General features: G+C 42.4%; 1 protein-coding gene across 1 annotated transcript in view; it reads right to left on the bottom strand.

Annotated features, from left to right (window-relative positions):
* PCP4 (Purkinje cell protein 4) overlaps positions 1-19,481 on the bottom strand; it is a 47,552-nt gene that overhangs the window by 27,307 nt on the left and 764 nt on the right. The window contains exon 2 of the mRNA XM_023926670.2: positions 1,936-1,987. Within this exon, the coding sequence (XP_023782438.2) occupies positions 1,936-1,987 (52 nt within the window). The remainder of the gene's footprint in view (positions 1-1,935; positions 1,988-19,481) is intronic.

Genomic DNA, 19,481 nt, shown 5'->3' with positions numbered 1-19,481 from the left:
ACAGAGCTAATAAGGACAAAGAGTTACATATTTCTGCTTCTTTGATTTAGCGTTCAATCTCAGGTTCAAAGTTTTGATTCTGCTTTATATTTATGCAAGCATGTGGGCTGGGGAGATCAGAGGACTCTATTCCATCTCCCCTGCTGCTCCTGTGTTTTATGTAGGTGACAGCTTTTCTGCTATAATTTCATTACAAAAAATAATTGGTATCTGTTTGCCCAAGATTAACTGCGCATCTGTCTGTGTATGCTACACATAAAATTATGCTACAACTAGAACCATATATATTTTTGAATTAATGATGCAGCCCTTGCTCACCCAAAATCCCCACTAAGAAAAAAAAAAATTGCTTTTAAAAAGGCTGCAGGATCAGTAAATCTAAGCTAAACTTGACAACAGGACAATTCTATTTGGAAAGAAATTTTTATTTGGGAAAGAAATTCAAAGCAAATGAGCTGAGTTCATAATGTGCTCAAACAGAAAAGAGAAGCACACTCCCCATGCTGCCCGAATGGCTGACATAATTTTGCTTGCTTTCCTTCCCTGTTAACTTGAAAATGCAAATTGCTTTGCTGTCAGGGTACATTTGTTCCCACTAATTCAAGACACTATAACAAGCCAAAATATTTATTTTGTTTTTTTTTTTTTTTTCTCCCCACTCCAATTTGTGTTTTATCATAGTGGGAGCATCATCTACAGATTTCATTTACTGAAACATTATGCAAACAGCCCTTATGGGAAAGTCACCTCCCTGTAATAGGAAAACTATCCATAAAGAAGGCTTTTAATGCTTTAGGATGTGTTGCTTCAAAGGGCCCAAAATTCTACTCTGACTAACACTTAAAAGACCAAAACACATATCCAAAATAACTGCTCAAATGACCCATTGGAAAAGCATTGGTATTTCAGAGAAGGGACTTGGATCTTCCCTGATTTTCAGGGGAAGGGATGGACACAAAACACGTGCTTTTAATTAAAACTGGATGAACAAACAGAAGCAGAGAGCACATTTTATAGTTCAGTCCTCTTTCTGACGCTGCCTCTTTTTCAGCTGGGTATATTAAAATATATATATTTTAATATTTTCCTTTGAGAAATGTTTCTGATGGTAACCAGCTTTTAACTAATCATCACTTGTATGTAAAGCATTTCTGCTCCTCTAAGAAAGAAAATGAGATTTCAGCTGATAAAACCACAAATAATTACTGTTTACCTGAAAATTCAGTTTTGCATTCTTCTGGGGAAAAAAAAAAAAAAGAAAATCACCATTTTTTAATTAGAATTGTTCATGCAGCTTAAAGGGCTGAAATTGGTCTCTGCCAGCCCCTAAGGTCTGAAAAAGCCCCACGAGTCTCTCCTTGGAGGAGTGGAGAGGAGTCCAGACTCACTCCAGTAATGAAATTAGGAGCCTCTTTGCCATCTGGTCCTTCCATGAGAGCTGCTCCATCCACAGCTTCTCTTTACCAAAACTCAAATGAGCTCTAAACAAGTGGATTTCAACTTTGGTATCTTAGTTCTGGGCCTAAAATTAGGTAGGATTAATCAGACTACAGAAACATGATGAGCAAATCCTTTGAAACTTTATTTCTCTTCACCTTCCTCATTCATGGAGCAGTTCATAATACCCCACCTTGTTTTTTTGTTGTCCTTTTCACACATATCTAATCTTGTTTTAGCCCCATTTGTGTCTGCTCTGACTTCTGTGAAGTCCTTTGGTTTACCACAGTACACACTCAGACTCTACTTTAGCAAAGGGTTTAAACATACAAATGAAAAGAAAACAAACCCACTGAAGCCCTTCCAGTTTCTCAAACACAATCAAAAGGTAAGTTATGACACCAAAGCCTTCACTACAGGCATCTCTCATTACAGTAAAAGGTATTTGGGCTCCATTTTACTCAGTATTCTTCATCCAGAAATAAAGGCAACCCTTACCATTCTCACCAGACGTCTTGTCCTTCCCATTCGCAGCCCCGGTTCCTTGTCTCTGTTAGAAGGGACAAAAAAAACACAAAACAAGAGGTTAGAACACACTTGAACATGCATTTTCCCCTTGGAATTCCTGGTAATTACAGCTTGATTTCTCCTCAGTACACTGGATAATCCATTCACCCTTGCGCTACGCTGTTTTAAGACACTGCCTGTGAACCAGGAATGCTTAGCTCCATTTCAGGGTTGGACTCTGTGATCCTGGAGTTCTTTTCCAACACAAACAACTCTGATTTAGGTCCAGCTGCATCACTCCATGTGCCCCTGGATGTAATTATCACAATGAGTGATACATATGTGTGTAATCAGGTTCCCTGCAGTATAAGGGTAGGAGCTACACTGCAGCATTTCATTTCTTCAGCTCCCTGCTGTGCCTCCCCTTCCATGACTCAGGAGGACTACAGGGAAGCCATGAGGTTTTGCAGGGACAAAATTACAAGGGTCAAAGCCCAGCCTGAAATCAATGTGGACACTGCTATAAAAAAGCCACAGTAACAATGTTCCTAGAAATACATTAGCAATGAAAGGAGGGCTAAGGAAAATCTCCAGACTTCATTTTGGCTAGAAGATTCATTTTCTGCTTTGGCCACAAGAGAAGATGGAACTTCCCACTTTAATTTACTTTGTCCAAAGAATAGCCTCCTGAATTTCCATGGAAAAAAACCTGATTTAGATCACTCTGCCAACTGACAGGTGGCAAACACCTGGTAGTGTAAATATTCCGATTGGCAGTGTACCAGAGTGGTTACAATAGTAGGGAACTTCCCAGCTTAGGAATGGTCACCCTATGAAAATTATTCTGCATCCCCAAGAGAAAGCATCTCAAGGTGGATTAAGGTATTTAAAGAGCATGCCAAAAGTAACAACACTTATGCAAAATTATTCATGCTTGTGTGTGTTACTGAAATGGAACTAAAGAAATCAGCCTCTAGGGTTGTACATGTAAAAATCTGGGAATATTAAACTTGGGGAATAAAACCTGCTGCACTCAGCCTTCAGAGGCAGCACATCCTCAAGCACCAAGGCAGTGAACAGGCACAGAAGCACTGCAAACCAAATGTTCTTTACCGACATCTGGACAGTCACGTGGATTCTCCCATGAAAATTCATACAGCCATAGTTATCTGAAGGCATTTTCTCTATAATTTCTGGTTAAAACCTTCTCTGTTTTGGTTTCTGTCTTTTGCCTTTCCAAGCAGTGGAATTTGGTGTTTCCATGATGTTTTTTGTATATAGACCGAGTCATGAGGTAAGTACAAAACCTTCATATGTGCTCTTAGCTCTGTCATGGAAAATGGAAACACTTTTTTTTCTCCCTTGAGCCTCAGAGCCAAGACAAAAACTTGGCCAATAACAGAGAAGGGGATTCTAAAGGGATAAAAACCTTTGACAAAAGCATAAGTTACCAACAACCAGAAATCAATACATCCACCCAATAACCAGTTTTGTTTTGTGCCTATATTTAAAGTCTGGTTAATAATTCCATGTTTCAGCGCTCTAAAGAAGATTTTAATGTTCATTTACAAAACACCTTATTTTTCTTATCAATAAAAAGTTACCTATATTCCTTTTCCTTCCCCTGTATATTTTTAAATGCTTTTTCAAGTTGTCTTATTTCCTGAGCATTTCAGCCTGTACTACTTAGACTTTATGAAAGCTTCTCTTTCCTCCCTAGGCTATACCTGTCAGGTTCAGTCTGCTTATGATGGAGTGCTGGAATATGGATTCACACATTTATTTCATGTCTCAAGATTTCCCCTTGGGGAGAGTACAATGTAGTCAAAGAAAAAGAATAAAAACTTGGGGTTGGTAAATTAAGGTTTTTCTATTCATGAGGTCACGGTATTTTTCTAGAAGTGTGAAATCAGCTGCAATATTCTGCAGCCATTTGTTTGATTGGTGACCATTTGACTAGCAAAGAAAGAAACCTGAAAGTCTGCCAAACCAGCTTCTAAGAGCTTTTCCTTTAGTTATAGACATATTTTGATCTATAAGCTCTGTGCTGTCTTCCAAGTGATTGCAATGGATTTGGAAGTGAGAATCAGCTTCTCATTGACAAGGCACTGAAACTCAGGAAAAAGCCAGATACAATGGGATCATCCTCCTGCAAAGCCTCTAGTCTTTTATTTCAGTACATTCAGTGGACCTGCTTTTCAAAACATTTTCAAGGTACTGGTATTATTAGCAGCTGGAGTTTCTTTCTTCTTTCATCATCTTTCATGATGCTACTGCAGGTTGCAGAACAAAGCTGGGCTTTTTAATGTGGTTCAGAGCAAAAGGGGACTAAACACGAGGAGGGGTTACTGGGGCTATTTTCAAGAAGCAATGGATAAAATGCTGGTATAGAAAATATTGTTCACAGATGAAACAGATGAAATTAAAATCACTGAAATACAAGAAAAGCAATATTAATTTCTGGGATCTGATAGGCTGAACAGCCCCAGCTCCCACAGCCTTTCCTCCCAAGAGAGGATTCCCATCCCCTGTAACTTGCAGCCAGCTCTCTTCATTCAGAGATTGCTTCTGGAATTCCACAGCATCTTTTAAGGAAAGCACCAGGACAGAAATATTGAATAAACTTTCCACCAGGCATCAGAAACATCAGAGCTAAACTGAACATGAGTGCAAACCTGTACCAATTGCACAGTAAAACATGATAAACAGTTTTGTTGCTATGTTGCGTAGGAGGAAACAGAGTTTATGACTGCTTCGGGCTATATTAATTTTTAACTCGGTGGTTTTACAAAACACCAAAGACACATAATTAAAAATGTCTCCAAAAATCAAAGTGACTCCCAATTTGTCAGCAGAGGAAGTTGAAAAGATTTCTGCCATATGCTCAAAATCCCAGTAAGAAAAGAACAGGTTTGCTTTCCTGTTAAACTCTCACAGCTATATGCAGAGGCCATTTAATGTGGTATGAAAATCTGTACTAAATTAGTCCCCAAGGCGAGCAAACGAAGGTCAAAAGTGAACTTGCAGCCACGAGAACATTTCAAGAAGAATGTTAAATTACTGCAGCAGCTTCTCGACTCATTCTTCTAGCCCCTCTTGCACCCCCAAGCCTAATTTCTGCCTTTAATCTTACATTCTGTTCTTGTCTTAAAACAGCCTGACCTTTTCAGAGATGCTTTTAATTAGCACCTCAGTGTTAGGGATTGCAGCCCAGTGTTGATTAGAGAATTTTTGGGGGCAGAAGGGTTGTTTGTTTTATGGTGAGCCACAGAAAGTCCAAGATCAGGGACATGAAACTGCCAGAATGTTCTGACAAATGGGCTCTTCCAGATAATAACATCATGCTGATGCTTCACCTCAGTGCAGGGTCAACAAGGTACAGAGGGCTGTATCCCAGAAAAGCAGTGGCTGCAGATTTTCAACAGGATGTCTTTCTACATAAAAGAGTGGAAAAAAACATTCAAGACTGGAATTAGAAGAATAGAAACAAGTGGAAAGTTTCAGTGAAGTTGACAGCAGAAAAAATCAGCATAGACTGACAGGGGTGACACATATGAAATGTTATTTAGGATGTTCTGTATTGGTAAAGAGAACAGCTGGGAAATTTGTGCATATCCTGAGCTTTTCCTAAGCTTTGTTTTGTTACCCTAAGGTGTGACAAAAGGAAATACATGTTAGTACTAAGCAACACAAAAAAGCTGTGACTTTGCCAGCACTGTGCCAAGCAAGCCTTCCCTCTGCATCACCACCCATTCCCTGTACAAAGATTTCTCTTTAAGAAACATAAATGGAGTCCAACTAAACTATTTCACAAGGACTTTATTTTTTTATAGTATTCTGCATTAATTAAAAAAAAAAAACAAGCTCAGCTGTTTCAGCCTTAATGTGAAAAAAGTACTGAAAAAATACATTTCAAAGGTTTATGAAGTTTATGATCTTTCTGCAAATAAAAATGTCACTGAAAATTTCTGCTTAGGAACTTGTGATGTTTTTCAAGCAAGGAAAGCTTCCCAATCACAGGAGAATGATCAGGACATACATCAGAACCTAATTGAAAATCCAGAATTTAAGCAGGGGCAAGAAGCAAGCAACAATGACCTGAAATGAGGGGCTAGACTCAGCAGAATTTGGGATTTTAATATGATTATTTAGGTCAAGTTCTTTACTGGAGATTTCTGTGTCACTGCCTCTTTCTAACATCATGTACTGACCTAAAACCATGGCACGCAGCATTTCACACCTTGAAGTGTAAAAAAACATTACTCTTAGCCACAACACAGTAATAATTTGGTTTAGAAATAGATAAAATAAATCACAATGCTTAAACTAAAAATGAAGAGCAGGAAAAATTATATTGCTGTGACAAATGGATTTTGGTTGCTAAAGCTACAAGGGATCCCTGACCTCTAAGTAACAGGACTGGAATTTTAGTACTAGTGTATCTCTTGGAATTATGTATCAGAAAACATGGAAATGAACAGCTGGGAGAGATAAAGTGCACTGCTGAAGAGCCAGGCACAACTTCTAGCATTTCACTCATTTCCTTCTAATTATTTCTTCTCCAAACTGGTCTGCAGCACAGGCAGATGGCAAATCCCAAACCAACTGTGTGACGTCCAGGTTCACTCACATCAGTCACCTAAAGAACATCTGCAGGCAGAGCTGAAGAACCCCCGACAGGAGCTGGGATAAAGCAATAAAAATTGCACAAGACACTACACAAATAAACCTTCCTCACTCGTCTGCTTGCACCTCCTTTCCAAGTTCCTCCACTCCTCCGCGCATTTTTATAGATGTGCTACTGAATATTTATGAAATGAAAGTGTCCTTCAAAGGCCACATTTAAAGGAATTGCAGCAGGTACACAACACCTAGCCGAGATTTTGTCAGAATGATGGATAAATCTGATAATGTGTCTGTTACTTCTGTCTTACACGTCATGGTGAGAAATCGCAGACCGCATTTCCTGCGCCGTCTGACAGAAAGAAAAATTATTTATCAACTTATACTTCCTCACCTATGTATCCCCTCCTCCCTGCACGCTCCTCTACTCCAAGGCAGCTTTCCACAGCCAGTTTTCTCTCTGCTTTGCTTTGCCAGGGCAGCACAATGTTGCCAGAGCAAGAGCACCAGAATCCATCTTTCCATACTGGCTGTCAAAGCTAAATGATCCCTGGCACTTTGACAATTCCTGTAATTATCCTCATGGGTCAGGCAGTTTTCTACTTGACTGGGCTCCTGATTGTCCCTAATTTTATTAAGGCTTTCTTATAGCTATTTTAATAAATTAAAGCTATGCAGGTGGGCTGAGATGAGCTGATGGGATTCAAACTGCAGTAGCTACAAGCTGACAAAGGGACAGTGGTTTTTTGTGACTTTTTTAGTCACTGAAGAGACATGGTTATGGACATGAATGCACACTGTCATCCTGGAAAGCACAGAAGTATCTGTCCAAAAAGTCTCTGATAACTACAAATGGTGTTGTTTGCAGTGTAGCCATTTCCCATGTGGAACACACATTTTTATTTACATGGCTACACAAAATGCCCATTGAGTGCTTAATCACATGGTTGCTCATAGGCTTAAGGCATTTGTTTCAGTTTAGGAGGAGTGATTTGTTCATTATTGTCCAGACAGAACTTCTGGCTTGAGGTAAATCCTCAGAACAGGCACTTCTGAGTGTACACAGAGAGCAGGAGGTCCTTCAGTGCTGAGTACACTTAGAACCATGGAATGGTTTAGGTTAGAAGAAACCTTCAAGATCATCCAGTGCCACCCCTGTCATGGCAGGGACACCTCCCAATGTCCCAGCTGCTCCCAATGTCCAGCCTGGCCTTGGGCACTGCCAGGGATCCAGGGGCAGCCCCAGCTGCTCTGGCAATTCCATCCCAGCCCCTGCCCACCCTGCCAGGGAACAATTCCTGCCCAAGATGCCAAGATCCAGCCCTGCCCTCTGCCCCTGGCAGCCATTCCCTGGCTCCTGGCCCTGCAGCCCTTGGCAATTGTCTCTCTGCAGCTTTCCTGGGGCTCCTTCAGGCCCTGCAAGGCCACCCTGAGCTCAGCCCAAAGCTTCTCCTGGCCAGGCTGAACAATGGCAGCTGTGCCAGCCTTTGCTGCCAGCAGAGCTGCTCCATCCCTCTGCTCATCCTGGAGCCTCCTCTGGGCTCTCTCCAGCAGCTCCAGCTGCTCCCTGGGCTGGTCCCAGGGCTGGGGCAGCTCTGCAGGTGGGGTCTCACCTGAGCAGGGCTCAGGGACACAATCTCCTCCCTTGCCCTGCTGATTTTGCTGCTTTTGATTTTGATTTGTTGGGGGGAAAATTCATAAAATGTCACCAAAACCCAGGTGCCCCAGGGCTGGGGCAGCTCTCAGGATAAATTTGGAGGCGTCTGATGAAAATGGGCTGAGGGAATCTCTGTCTGGGATAGAGGAACCTACTTACAGTGCTGATTTTAAATATTCTAAGAGCACAGAAAAGAACTTTAGCTGTGCCCCACTTTTGCCGATGCTGGGCTGTAATTTATAAATCAGCACAGTGAGAACCTGCTGATTTTGTATTCAGATTCCATATAATGTTCTAAACGGAATATTTACACCAACACCAAATGTAATCAACGTAATTAGCACAAACAGTAGCTTGTTTAATATTTAGGTTATTAGCATATTTTGAATTAAAACATTATTTCTCCAAAGACATTGTAATCACAATTTTTTATTTTTTTTTTTCAGAGGCAGAGGCAGGGATTAATGGAATCTTTGAAGTTAATTTTGAAAGCAGCTGCAAGAATGTATTTCCCAAATCCTGTTAATTACCATGCCAGCCATGAGAAGTAATCCCTTTTTTTTTTTTCCTGCAGGAAATGGAAGATTTGATCCAGCATGATTTATTTACAGGGCTCTCAGACATGGACAAGGAGTTGTCTTCAACCCAGCAGAATTACTTTTATGAGTAGAACTGGAACCTCAGTGTGGTACTGTGGAATTTCTCTAAATTGCATGTTGGGTTTTGTTTAGCAAAGGGCAAGGAGAGTAAAATCAACTACAAAAAAACCCTTCTCACACCACTTGCCAAGAAGTGACCTCAGTTCTCATCTGGATGTGGGTGATACAGCCCAAATCCCAATTCCATGGAGGTCTCCTCTCTATCCATTTCCAAGGTGGCCCAAGAGGAATATTTCAATTACATAAAAACTGATTAAGCTAGATGGCATAAATAAAAACTGACTGTGCTTCTAAAGGTGGTTTCTTCTGTTTTTTCTCCTATTATTTCTTATCTATTGGTAGCATCAGACCTGGCATTACAGCTCCAAAAAGGGCATTTTTGGGCAGGAAACCTGCCTTAAGAACTCCTACTTCCCATTAGAGACCAATCCAGCCACACCTTCCCATCCCCAAGGCCTCATTTCTTTGGAAACAATTGTTTGCAAGGTCACACAGAAAATAGGAGCACTAAAATTATTCAAGTTAAAAATAACCCTTCAGCAGAGCTGTGTTGAAAACAATCACTGAAATGATCCAGCTAAAAAAAGAAATACATATTTCAACTCTTTCTGTTGATCATTTCAGTCGTGTAGTTGATGTCTCTGATCCACAGTTATAGCAGAGCAGCCTCAATTATCAGCCTTGGTCCCCTGTGTGGGAAATACAGGCAGTGCACCTGATTAGGAAAAAGAGAACCTTGGGGATCTGGAAACAGAGTTTAGATACAGACAATATCCTGGATAGCCTTTCATATCAGCATCCTCAGACAGGAAGAGTGTCCTAAGCCAATTAAGGGGTCAGAGTCCCTGCCTAGGCATAATATAACTGAATACCGACAGTGGTTTTGTAGCAAAAAATTTACTTTATATTTTATTCTTCTGAGCCCTTCTGAAGTTTTGGGTAATGCAATTTGCTGAGCTCTAAACCCAGCTATAATTGAGTTAGAGGTTGTCTTCAAGGGATAGCTTGGATTATTCACAGCAAAAATCAGCGCTGACAAATTGCTTCATCTCTGATCGTATTGGCTATCATTATTAAAACAGGCTGCTTCCTCCCAGACTGCAAAAATTCTGGTGGTTGTTTTTTTTCTGTTGGCAGGTTTTTATTTCCAGTTGTACAATTAAAAAAAAATAAAAAAAATCTGTTCTTATTTCCCTGCTGTTTCCCTACATATTTCAGAGGTAAACAGGTATTAGCTCAGTCAGACTGCTCTAGTAAATGGGCCAGACAGGATTTTCCAAAAATATTCATTATGGCAGTTTCAAGCCACCATGCAAAGGAACTTTGTGCCTTCAGCCTCAGGCAAAGCCTTTGATTTTCAAGACAAGAGCAAGACAAAGTGGCAGGGAAGTTTCCACATCACTTACTCCACTGCTCCACCCAGCCTGGGCAGGCTGTCTGGTCACAGGGAGCGACCTGGAGCAGCCCCCCAGCCATCTGCTGGGATGACAGGAACCTCTCCAGGGTCATTCCAGCAGCAGGGAATCACTGGACTGCCAGTGTGCCGCAGCCCTGGCAGCACAGCTTGCCCAGGGGGATGACGCAAACCTGGCACTCCTGGCTCCGTGCCGCGGGCACATCTCTGCCAGGGCACCCAGGATGGGCTGCTGGAGCTGCCCTTGACATGGGGCATCGCTCAACAAAGGATTTGTCCAGTATTGTTCCAATCTGGATCAGGAATGACCCGCTGAGAGCTTTAGGGGAGCTGCTTTGTTAGGGGAGGATGTGGATCAGAGCAGAGCTCTTGGCACTGGGAGGAAAAACCACAGCCAAGGGATTAGAAACAAACAACCCTACCACAGTGAAAGGAAAACGGGCAGGGTGAGGCACAAGGTCACCCTGATGGCCAGGAACCAGGGACAGTGATCAAATAAGCTCATATGTAGCCAGCAGAAGATGTCAGGTCACTGCCTCTGTCCAAGAGATAGACAGAAAATTAAGGTTTCCACAAATCAGAAACTCTGAGGACCCTGCAGCTGCTCAGGGGAACTGTTGCTGTGATCCATTTCATTGCTAACAGCAGCAGAGAATACAAGGAAGCAATTTTCACAGAAAAGCTTTCAGAGTTCCCAGGTTCCCTGGCCCCAGCAGAGACATTCCAGGTTACCTGCCCTAAGATTCAATCTGTCCCTGTGAGGGTGGGGAGGCCCTGGCACTGGCTGGTCAGAGAATCTGAGGATGCCCCATCCCTGGAAGTGTCCAAGGTCAAGCAGAACACGGAATAGTGGAAGGTGTCCCTGCCCATGGAAGGGCTGGAACAAGAAGATCTTTAAGGTCCTTTCCAGCCCAAACCATTCTGTGACTCTCTGAACTGTGTTTTCCAACTCAATTTCAATGAAAACTTGCAAGTTTCTTCGTGGAGCCCTCTTTCATTTCCTCTGTCTTCAGCCTCATATTATGAACCAGGCTCCATTCTGCACTTTGTGCCTTGCATATGAAGCTAAAGAAAAAACATTACCCATCTAAACATTTACATCTCATTGACACCTGAACATGGCAAAACATCCTGGAATGCCATTAAAAATGGCCCTTAGGTGCTCCTACAAGAAAAGTTATGCATTTTGGTAATAGTCTCCTAAGCTTATCCCGTGACCAGAGAGAAAATAGGTTCCTTAGAAGTTCCATGTGGAAAGCAAATTTAGATCCAGCTGTGCTGCCTGACACACTGCAGTCAGACAAAAACATCTATTGAAGACTTATATAGCATGACTGCAAAAGCTATTGCTAGAATTCAGGTAATTTGCAATTTAGGTTCTCTGCAATCCATGATATTAAGGTAGAACCTTTGCTACCAACGTCCCCACACCTGCAGAACCATCCCGTAAGTCCAATTCCAGGACGGAAGCGCACAAAGCTTTTGATCCACGTAAGGAATACAAAGCAATGCTCTGAATAAAAGCCCTGTGAGAAAGAGAGGATCTCCTGATCTATCCTGAGAGGTTCATTCAGCTAGCTTTGGGTGTTAGTGCTCTCCAGTAGCTTATAAAATATGCTGAAGGAAAGAAGTGATAACTAGCCAAGTCTGACTGGCAAATTAAAATTGGCATCAAGCTGGCCTGCCTTAGGCATTTGGCTGCCCTGCTTAAACTGCAGCACATGTGTGCTGGCACATGCACTCTCAAGTGTGCCAAGCCAACAATATGTTTGCTCTCTTCCAGGGGTGTGTATCTGTCAGCTCTGACTGGAGCACTGATATGTGTGAAGCAGCCATGAAACCACATGGCTCATTTCCCCCCCCATGTCATATGCCTGCCCAGCCATCCTTCCTCCTCCTTCCTTCCCATCAACTTAATGCTTCTAATTTCTGGCAGTTTATCTTCTGCCTCCCTTAACCTCAACATTTTATAAGTACTCTTTTGGAATTCCAAGAAACAGATTTCCATGTCATTCAGATTTCTTCCTAGAACACAACAATAAAAAGTTCAAATAAAAGTCATTCTTCAGAGCATTTCCATTAGTGTTAAAATTATGTGCTTTAGAGTCAACATGTAGAGTATTCAGTATTTTAATACAAGAATAATTTAATGCTGGTTATTGCAAAGAGAAGCCTATTTCCTCCAAGGGAAAAGAGAAAGAAAGATCCCCAAGAAAAAAAAAAGAACCCCATTTCTTGCATCATTAAGGGTGGAGGATAAAAATTACTAAAATTCAAATGAAGAACATACTTCTGATTTTTATGAGGATTATTTTTCTGCCTCTGTACCTCTCACCTAAACTTGGACTTCAGCCTTTTAAAATGTATTTTCTTATTTATTGAGGCATTGGACTCCAATACTTACCTGGTCAAACCAATCTCACCATACTGCCTGGTGAGGCAAACATTTCATGAAAAAATGCCATGATGTCTGTGAAAACAATTCTCAAAAAATCACTGGTCTTCCTTTGTGCCCTTAGCATCACTAGGAAAAGGTCTAGTATCATCCAAATCCTCAAGAAATCACTTATGCCCTCAGATCTATCAACTTTTGCTTCATCTGCTGTTGCACACTTGCATTTTGGGGAAAAGGCTGTTGAGATCACAGCACCTGCTGGATACCAAAGCCAATTGTGCTGGTCACAGTGGACACATGGACAAATCATCCCCAGATATTAGCAATGGGTGCTGTCAGCTTCCTAACTCTCTGCCCAGGGATGTTGAAACTGTGCAGACCACAAGTCTTTTAAGACCTCTTCCATCCACCCCAATTCACTCCACAAGAACCTGTAAACTCTTATTAAGCTGATTTAGCAGGACATGGGTATGTCCCATTTCCAGGGTCAACTCTAGCTTGGGCATTTCTGAGCTGTGCTCCATCATTCCCGGAAAAGGGGCACCCAAAATCCCTGCAAATCCATCCATGCCAGTGGGTGCAGCCAGGCAGGATCCCCAAAGGGATCTTTTCCTTTCAGTTTTAGGAGACTCCTGTTGTACAGCAATCACTCATGACCTTCCACAGCCCTGCTCACTCCTTCCAAGTTTAAACCTTCATAACCTGACCACAATTCAGGTTTCTCTGGTTCTACTGCTGCAACTTTTGACTTCTGCTGGCACCATTCAGTAGCTGTGGCCCCACACCCCACCAAGAATCCAACTGCCAGCCAAGTAACACCAAGTAAGGCTGGTGACAAAGCAGCTCAGACCTTTCTGTCAGGCATCTGGACATGCAGATGCATTGTTAAAGATATTAAATACACACCTCTCCAAACTTTTGGGCAGAGCTAGAGTCTGTTTCCAAGATGTGATGCCCTCCTACCTGGTACCACCCTTCTCACCAGCTCCTTGTCTCAAGTCCAGGGATCTCTGAGGGCTCCAAGGTCAGACAGAAGAACACCAGATTTTGCAAGTTTTTTTTACTTTCTTCTTTTTCCTTTTGTTTCTTACTTTTATCTCTCACAAAAGATCTCTCTAACATCATTCTGTCTACTGTTACAGCACTCACAGTGTCAGCTACACCACTGGTTAGGGTCATATTTCATACACTCCAGACTAAGGTGATAATGCAAGAACATTCAGCATCTATAAAGTAATACTTTTCTCTTTAAGAGGAAAGACAGTTCAGCTGTAACTAATATTCAAGTCATGTAGACAGACAATTTTCATTTCTTCTCTGACTGAACTTGTGCTTCTCCCTTCAAATTCTATGTTAGTGCATAAATAAGGCTTTATCCCTCTTGGAATGAATTGATGAGATGAGGCAGCACCAGCCAGAGAGCTGCTCTGTGTGACACTTTCCCAATTTACCTCTAACTACACTTAGTGTGGTCTCTGAGGAAGCAGACATAGAGAGTGGGGATAAACTGTGACCCCACATTTTGTCATTTCACAACCGATTTCCTTTGCAGCTGCTTGCTATTTATTTTCCTATAAGATAAATGTATATAATGTCTTCCACCTCTTTTTATAAGAGAACTAGAGGTTGGTTTTTTGAATTAAAATTAGAGGACAAAGTTAAAAAGGGATTATTTATTATTTGACTTAGTTTATAGGTATCTACCATATTTTTTTAAATTTATTTAAAAACCCCATATCCAAACAAGTGATGAAACAGAGGAGCTTTCCTTAGAAAGAGGGGGAATGCATGTTTTTAATCTTCGTGAGAAGATCCTGTGCCTTGCAGAGAACACAGTAAATGGCTCAGGGAATTTAAGGCTCTATTGCAAGTGAGAGGCTGAAGGAAGGCATTGCTTTTCCCTGCTGCTTTCTCCCTCCTCTTCAGCCAAGGGGGTGTCTCAGGATTGACATACCCAGTGTTTAGCCCACTCTGTTACAAGCTCTTCCATAGCAGAGTTAGAGGCAAACATTTTCCAAGCCATCCCTACAAAAAACTGAGACAGACAAGAGCAAATGGCAGATTGGAAATCAAATGTTTTATTCAAATTAAAAAAAAAAACAAAACAACAATAAAATAACCCCAGAAACCTTTAATGGAAATGCCACCGCTGTTCCTGCTGAAGTTAACTGCTATTTTACACATTTCATCACTAGCATGATCTAGATAATGTAATAACTGTTGGATGACGACTCCTATAAGGTTGCCAATTCATTACAAATTTAGGGATATCAGACTAGAAATTAATATTCCTTTGCAGCCTGAAATGATATTGCATTGTCAAGTCCTGCAGCATGAAGGTTGGAGTAAGTTATTCTTTCACAAGGAAACATGATATTGAAGCACACAATTAAAGCTAAATGTCCTTTTTTAGAGTGTGTTGCCTGAATCTGTTGGCATTCTATACATGGCAAGAAAACCCGTGAGCTTCTGCCAGTGTCATCAAATTAAGATCAATTTCCAACATCACTTCTAAGTGCTATTTTAGAAGATGCTTGATCCCACTGAAACCACACTGATGGAAAGAGTAGGCAAAGTGACAGATGTAAAACTTATTGTTCTCCCTTCTTCCTCCTCTTTTGAGCTGCAATTTACCACTCAGCTAATAAATAGATGTGAGTTAAAATTAAAAACTGATGTTCATGTGCTTATCGATCCCACCCCCATCCTGTAACAGCTGCAGAATTTCCTCCTCCACTCTGCCATGTTCTTGCTGGGGTTTTCAGAGCTGCACAGTTTTTGTACCTACTCTGGGTATAATGAGTCAAATAATTAATAACTGGGGCTACGGCAAAATCTGAAAAATGCAACCAGTAGGTCCCCCCCTAAGGTGAGGGATTGGCTCAGACACTTGCCAGGACTGGAAACACCAGAGCAGAGAACAGGAGCTCCTCTAAACAAATATGGTATGTTCTTTCCTTACAAACAACAGTTCTTTGATTTAGTGCCATCAGGATTATGGTTGTGTAATCCTCACTTGTGTTTATATGGTTCCAAGATACTAAATACCATTTAAATGGAATGGTTTTAAGGGAATTCAGGAGAACAACCAAGGAAAGAACCCCAGTTTTACCATTTAACCACCCAAAGCAGACAGTTTCAGCCACAAACCTCCACTTACACCTCGTGTTTCACACAATCCCTGTCCTTCTCCAACAGCCTCCTGCTGAACACACCTGTCCAGAGGGATAGGGACATGTTTCAGGTTCCCCCTCAACTCTGAGGGAAAAGGACACTCTCTCCAAGTCTGCCTGCTGTGGGACATGCCCAAACCATGGGCTATCACTTGTTTGGACAGCAGAGGCTGCCTTGCTGATGGGTGTCACCTCCAGCACTGGTGAAGCTCCTTTTTCAGAAGAACATCTTTGAGCCCAGGTTATCCCGTGGCAGCCTGAATCTTTGCAGAGTTGGCTGCTTGGATGCCTCCCAGTGAGGGTGGTCTGAGCTCCAAAGCAAAGGTTCAGCTCTTCAGGCTGCAGAGCAGAGCTGTCTGCATAAGCACACCCACCAGGACAGCTCAGCCCCCAGGAATGCCCTGCACCTCCCAGCTACAGGACACACAAACACCCTCCATGATCCTTCTGAAGGTGGGCACAGCACAGCAGTGGCCACAGGACTCCAAAGCCAGCCTAAGGCAAAGGGAAAGAGCTTGTTTGTAGCTCAAAGCAGCAAGATTTGGTGTTCTTTGCTTTCAAAGCCTGACCAAAATCTCTGCATTTACGCAGAGATCAAGTCCCCAGCTCTTCATCTTCCCAACTGAGCGAGTCAGATCCTGAACAGCTCTCTGAATTTCATGTGCCTGGTTGCTTGACACCTGTTTCCAGAGGCAAGCCAGAATATTCTTGCTGCTGTCTGGTAACTAGGCTGATTCTCAAATATAAAAAGCTGCTGGCTCAAAGTACACCCCACTCAAGGGGTGCACATCAGCACCCTGGCAATCAGCGCAGCACTTCACTCACGTTGCACAAGGCTCTTCCAATGCACGTTCTTCAATCACAGGTGCCTCAGGCAATCACAAAAAGATCTCCCAAATGACTCTCCTAAAATCAGACACCTAAATAACATGTATTAAAGCTGAGCTTGTCCCCTACACCAGCAACACCGCTCTGACCCTTTAAAATCAAAAGGGAATAAATGCCTCCAAGGCAATCTCTGCTGGAGACTCCTCATCTCAGCCACTGCAACAGCACCCAGGGCTGTAAGACCACATTGCTTAAGTGCTGTCCTCTGTCCTTCCTAAGCCCAGACCTCATTCCTGATGACAACCACGAACATTCCACACAGAAGGCAAGAGTGAACATCATAAAAACATCTGTGTGATCGAATGCTTCTTGTGAAGCCTCATGGCAGGGGAATACCACAACCTAACATCATCTGCAACGTGTCAGGATAGTAAATGACTGCTCAGATGACAGGATTCCCTGTGGTGAATCGAGCTTATGCCAGATGTGAGTCTAGAGCTCACTGGTACAACTGCTGACTGTGAATAAAGATTTGGCATTGCTCTGTGGGCCCATTACCCAAGACCTCTTCCCCCAGCTCAGCCTGACTGGAGATCTTTAATGGAAACCAGGTTTCATCTCATGGCTGCTCATTGACAGCAGCTGATATTTTTCAGCACAGCTCTCCTCTCCACATTCATTATAAACAACAGAGAACAGCCACAGACCTACAGAAAAGGCTCCCCAGTTATTTGAGGACAGACTTTGAGACCTAAAAATGCATTTCAATGTACACTGACATTACCAAGGAATTCCCATACAGCTAAGAGACCTGTCTGCCACTCAAGAGGGCAGCAGGAAGCATAAATCACAAAGCCACTAGGTCAGCTCTTACACCTCACATTCCCACTGCCTACTTATGGGGCCAGACTTCTGCCCAGCAGAAGGAACTCATTAAACAAGTTTTCAAATACTGCAGAGAAAGAAGTGTAGTGTTCTGCCTGTAGAAAAGGTCCTTATCCTTCCTGAAAAAATATAAGCTAGCTGCTAGAAAATAGAAAAGTACTAGAGCCAGAGCAATGACTACTTAATTTTCAGCTTCTTCTATCAGAAGACTGGTGATCACAGAATGGTTTGGGTTAAAAGGGACCTTAATGATCATCTTATTCCACCCTTTGCCATGGGCAAGGACACCTCTCACTATGCCAGGCTGCTCAGAGCCACATCCAACCTCTTCTAGAACACTTCCAGAGATCCAGGGGCAGCCACAGTTCTCTGCACAACCTGTTGAAGTGCCTCACCACACTCATAAATCACTCTAATTACTGCCCATAAACAAGAAAGTTAATTTTGCTTGAAGCAGTAAAATGAAAATTCATGCAAAGTCTCAGTAAATAACTCAGGGAGATTAAAGGTCTTCTCAAGAGATTTCTGTGACTGCATTTCCAGCACTGCTCAAATCCAAACAATTGGTAACATAAAGCAAAAAAACCCTTCCCACCCTCCCAACACTGTTGTACGTGGGATAATCTTTAGAGGGCTCTAATTGAGGCTCTTTTCAATCACCCCATCCACAGATTTTATTTTTTTTTTTAGCAGATTAAGCCAAAAATAAAAATATCTTTCAATTACAGCATTGCAAGCTAAAACCACTGAGACACCTCCCTCCCCCCCAACAGCAAAGAGCTATCTAAAAGCTTCCTTTCTAGTCTGGGTTTTTTTGACACATTTTTTAACAATTTTTTGCAGTGAGGTGGTTTGGGGTGGTGTAGTTGCTCTCCTCTGCCTTTTGGGGAAGAGCTGACAGCAAGGAACAGCAGGAAGGCTTTTCTTCACTGGAGCTGTGAGTGATTAACTCCCCAGTTTTGTCAGGGGAATGACAGCAGCGCTGAAGACACCGAGTGCAGTGCTCAGTGTCACAGGCACAGGACACAGCTCTGCGCCAGCAAAACATCTCCCAGCTCCAGGGGTTTGCCAGGAACACAGCTCTGTCAGGCACAAACAAATGCACTGTGGATAAAGAACCCCTGTGCTGGTAGCAGGGAGGATCTTTATCTTCACTAGGTCTTTTTAAATCCAAAAGGCAATCAGTCTTAATTCAAATTTTGAAAGGTAATTACTGAGCAAATACAACCCAGCACAAAGCTGTGACAAGAATGCCTTGTACAGTTGCAGCAGGCACAGCAGTTCCACCCAAATATTACTCCTCTCCATAAGATTTTCCCCCAAATTAAAAATTTAAAGAGTGGAATAATGCTGCTGCATCTCACAGCACACTTCAGCCAGCCTGGGCAGCAAAGTCACAGTGGCTGAAAAAAATAAAAAAAAAAAGCAACAAAAAGCCAAACCCACACTGCATAAACTCCATCCAGGTGATGGAAATACATCAGCAGCAAAGGAGAGGTCCTGAACAGATCGCTGTAGGCAGCAGCCATGAGGATTTCCTCTGCTCTCCCCACCTGGCATGACCTGAAAGCCAAAATGTGAGCCGCTCCTCACAAATCCCTGCACCACAGACCAGGCTTCTCCTGCTTTTCATCTCCGCTTTACACCTCGTGGAAAACCACAGCTGAGTGTAACACCTGCACAGCAAACAATCACAGCTTATCCGGTGTGGTGTCACTCTCAATTTTGCTTCTAAAAAAAGGAAAATCCCATTTGTTAATGGAGTAGCAGGTGTTTTGTAACAAACAGCCTCCAAAAATAGGTGCTGGGTAAGGCATAGTTACAGGTACCTCTGCTGATTCCCAAAGAATGAGCTGCGCTAGAAAATGTGGGATCTCTCAGCTGAACCTAACGAGTCATTCTG

The sequence above is a fragment of the Cyanistes caeruleus genome, chromosome 3 (assembly GCF_971803275.1).
Source record: "Cyanistes caeruleus chromosome 3, bCyaCae1.hap1.1, whole genome shotgun sequence".
In the NCBI taxonomy this organism is placed as follows: Eukaryota; Metazoa; Chordata; class Aves; order Passeriformes; family Paridae; genus Cyanistes; species Cyanistes caeruleus.
This window is presented reverse-complemented; position numbering and strand designations above follow the sequence as displayed.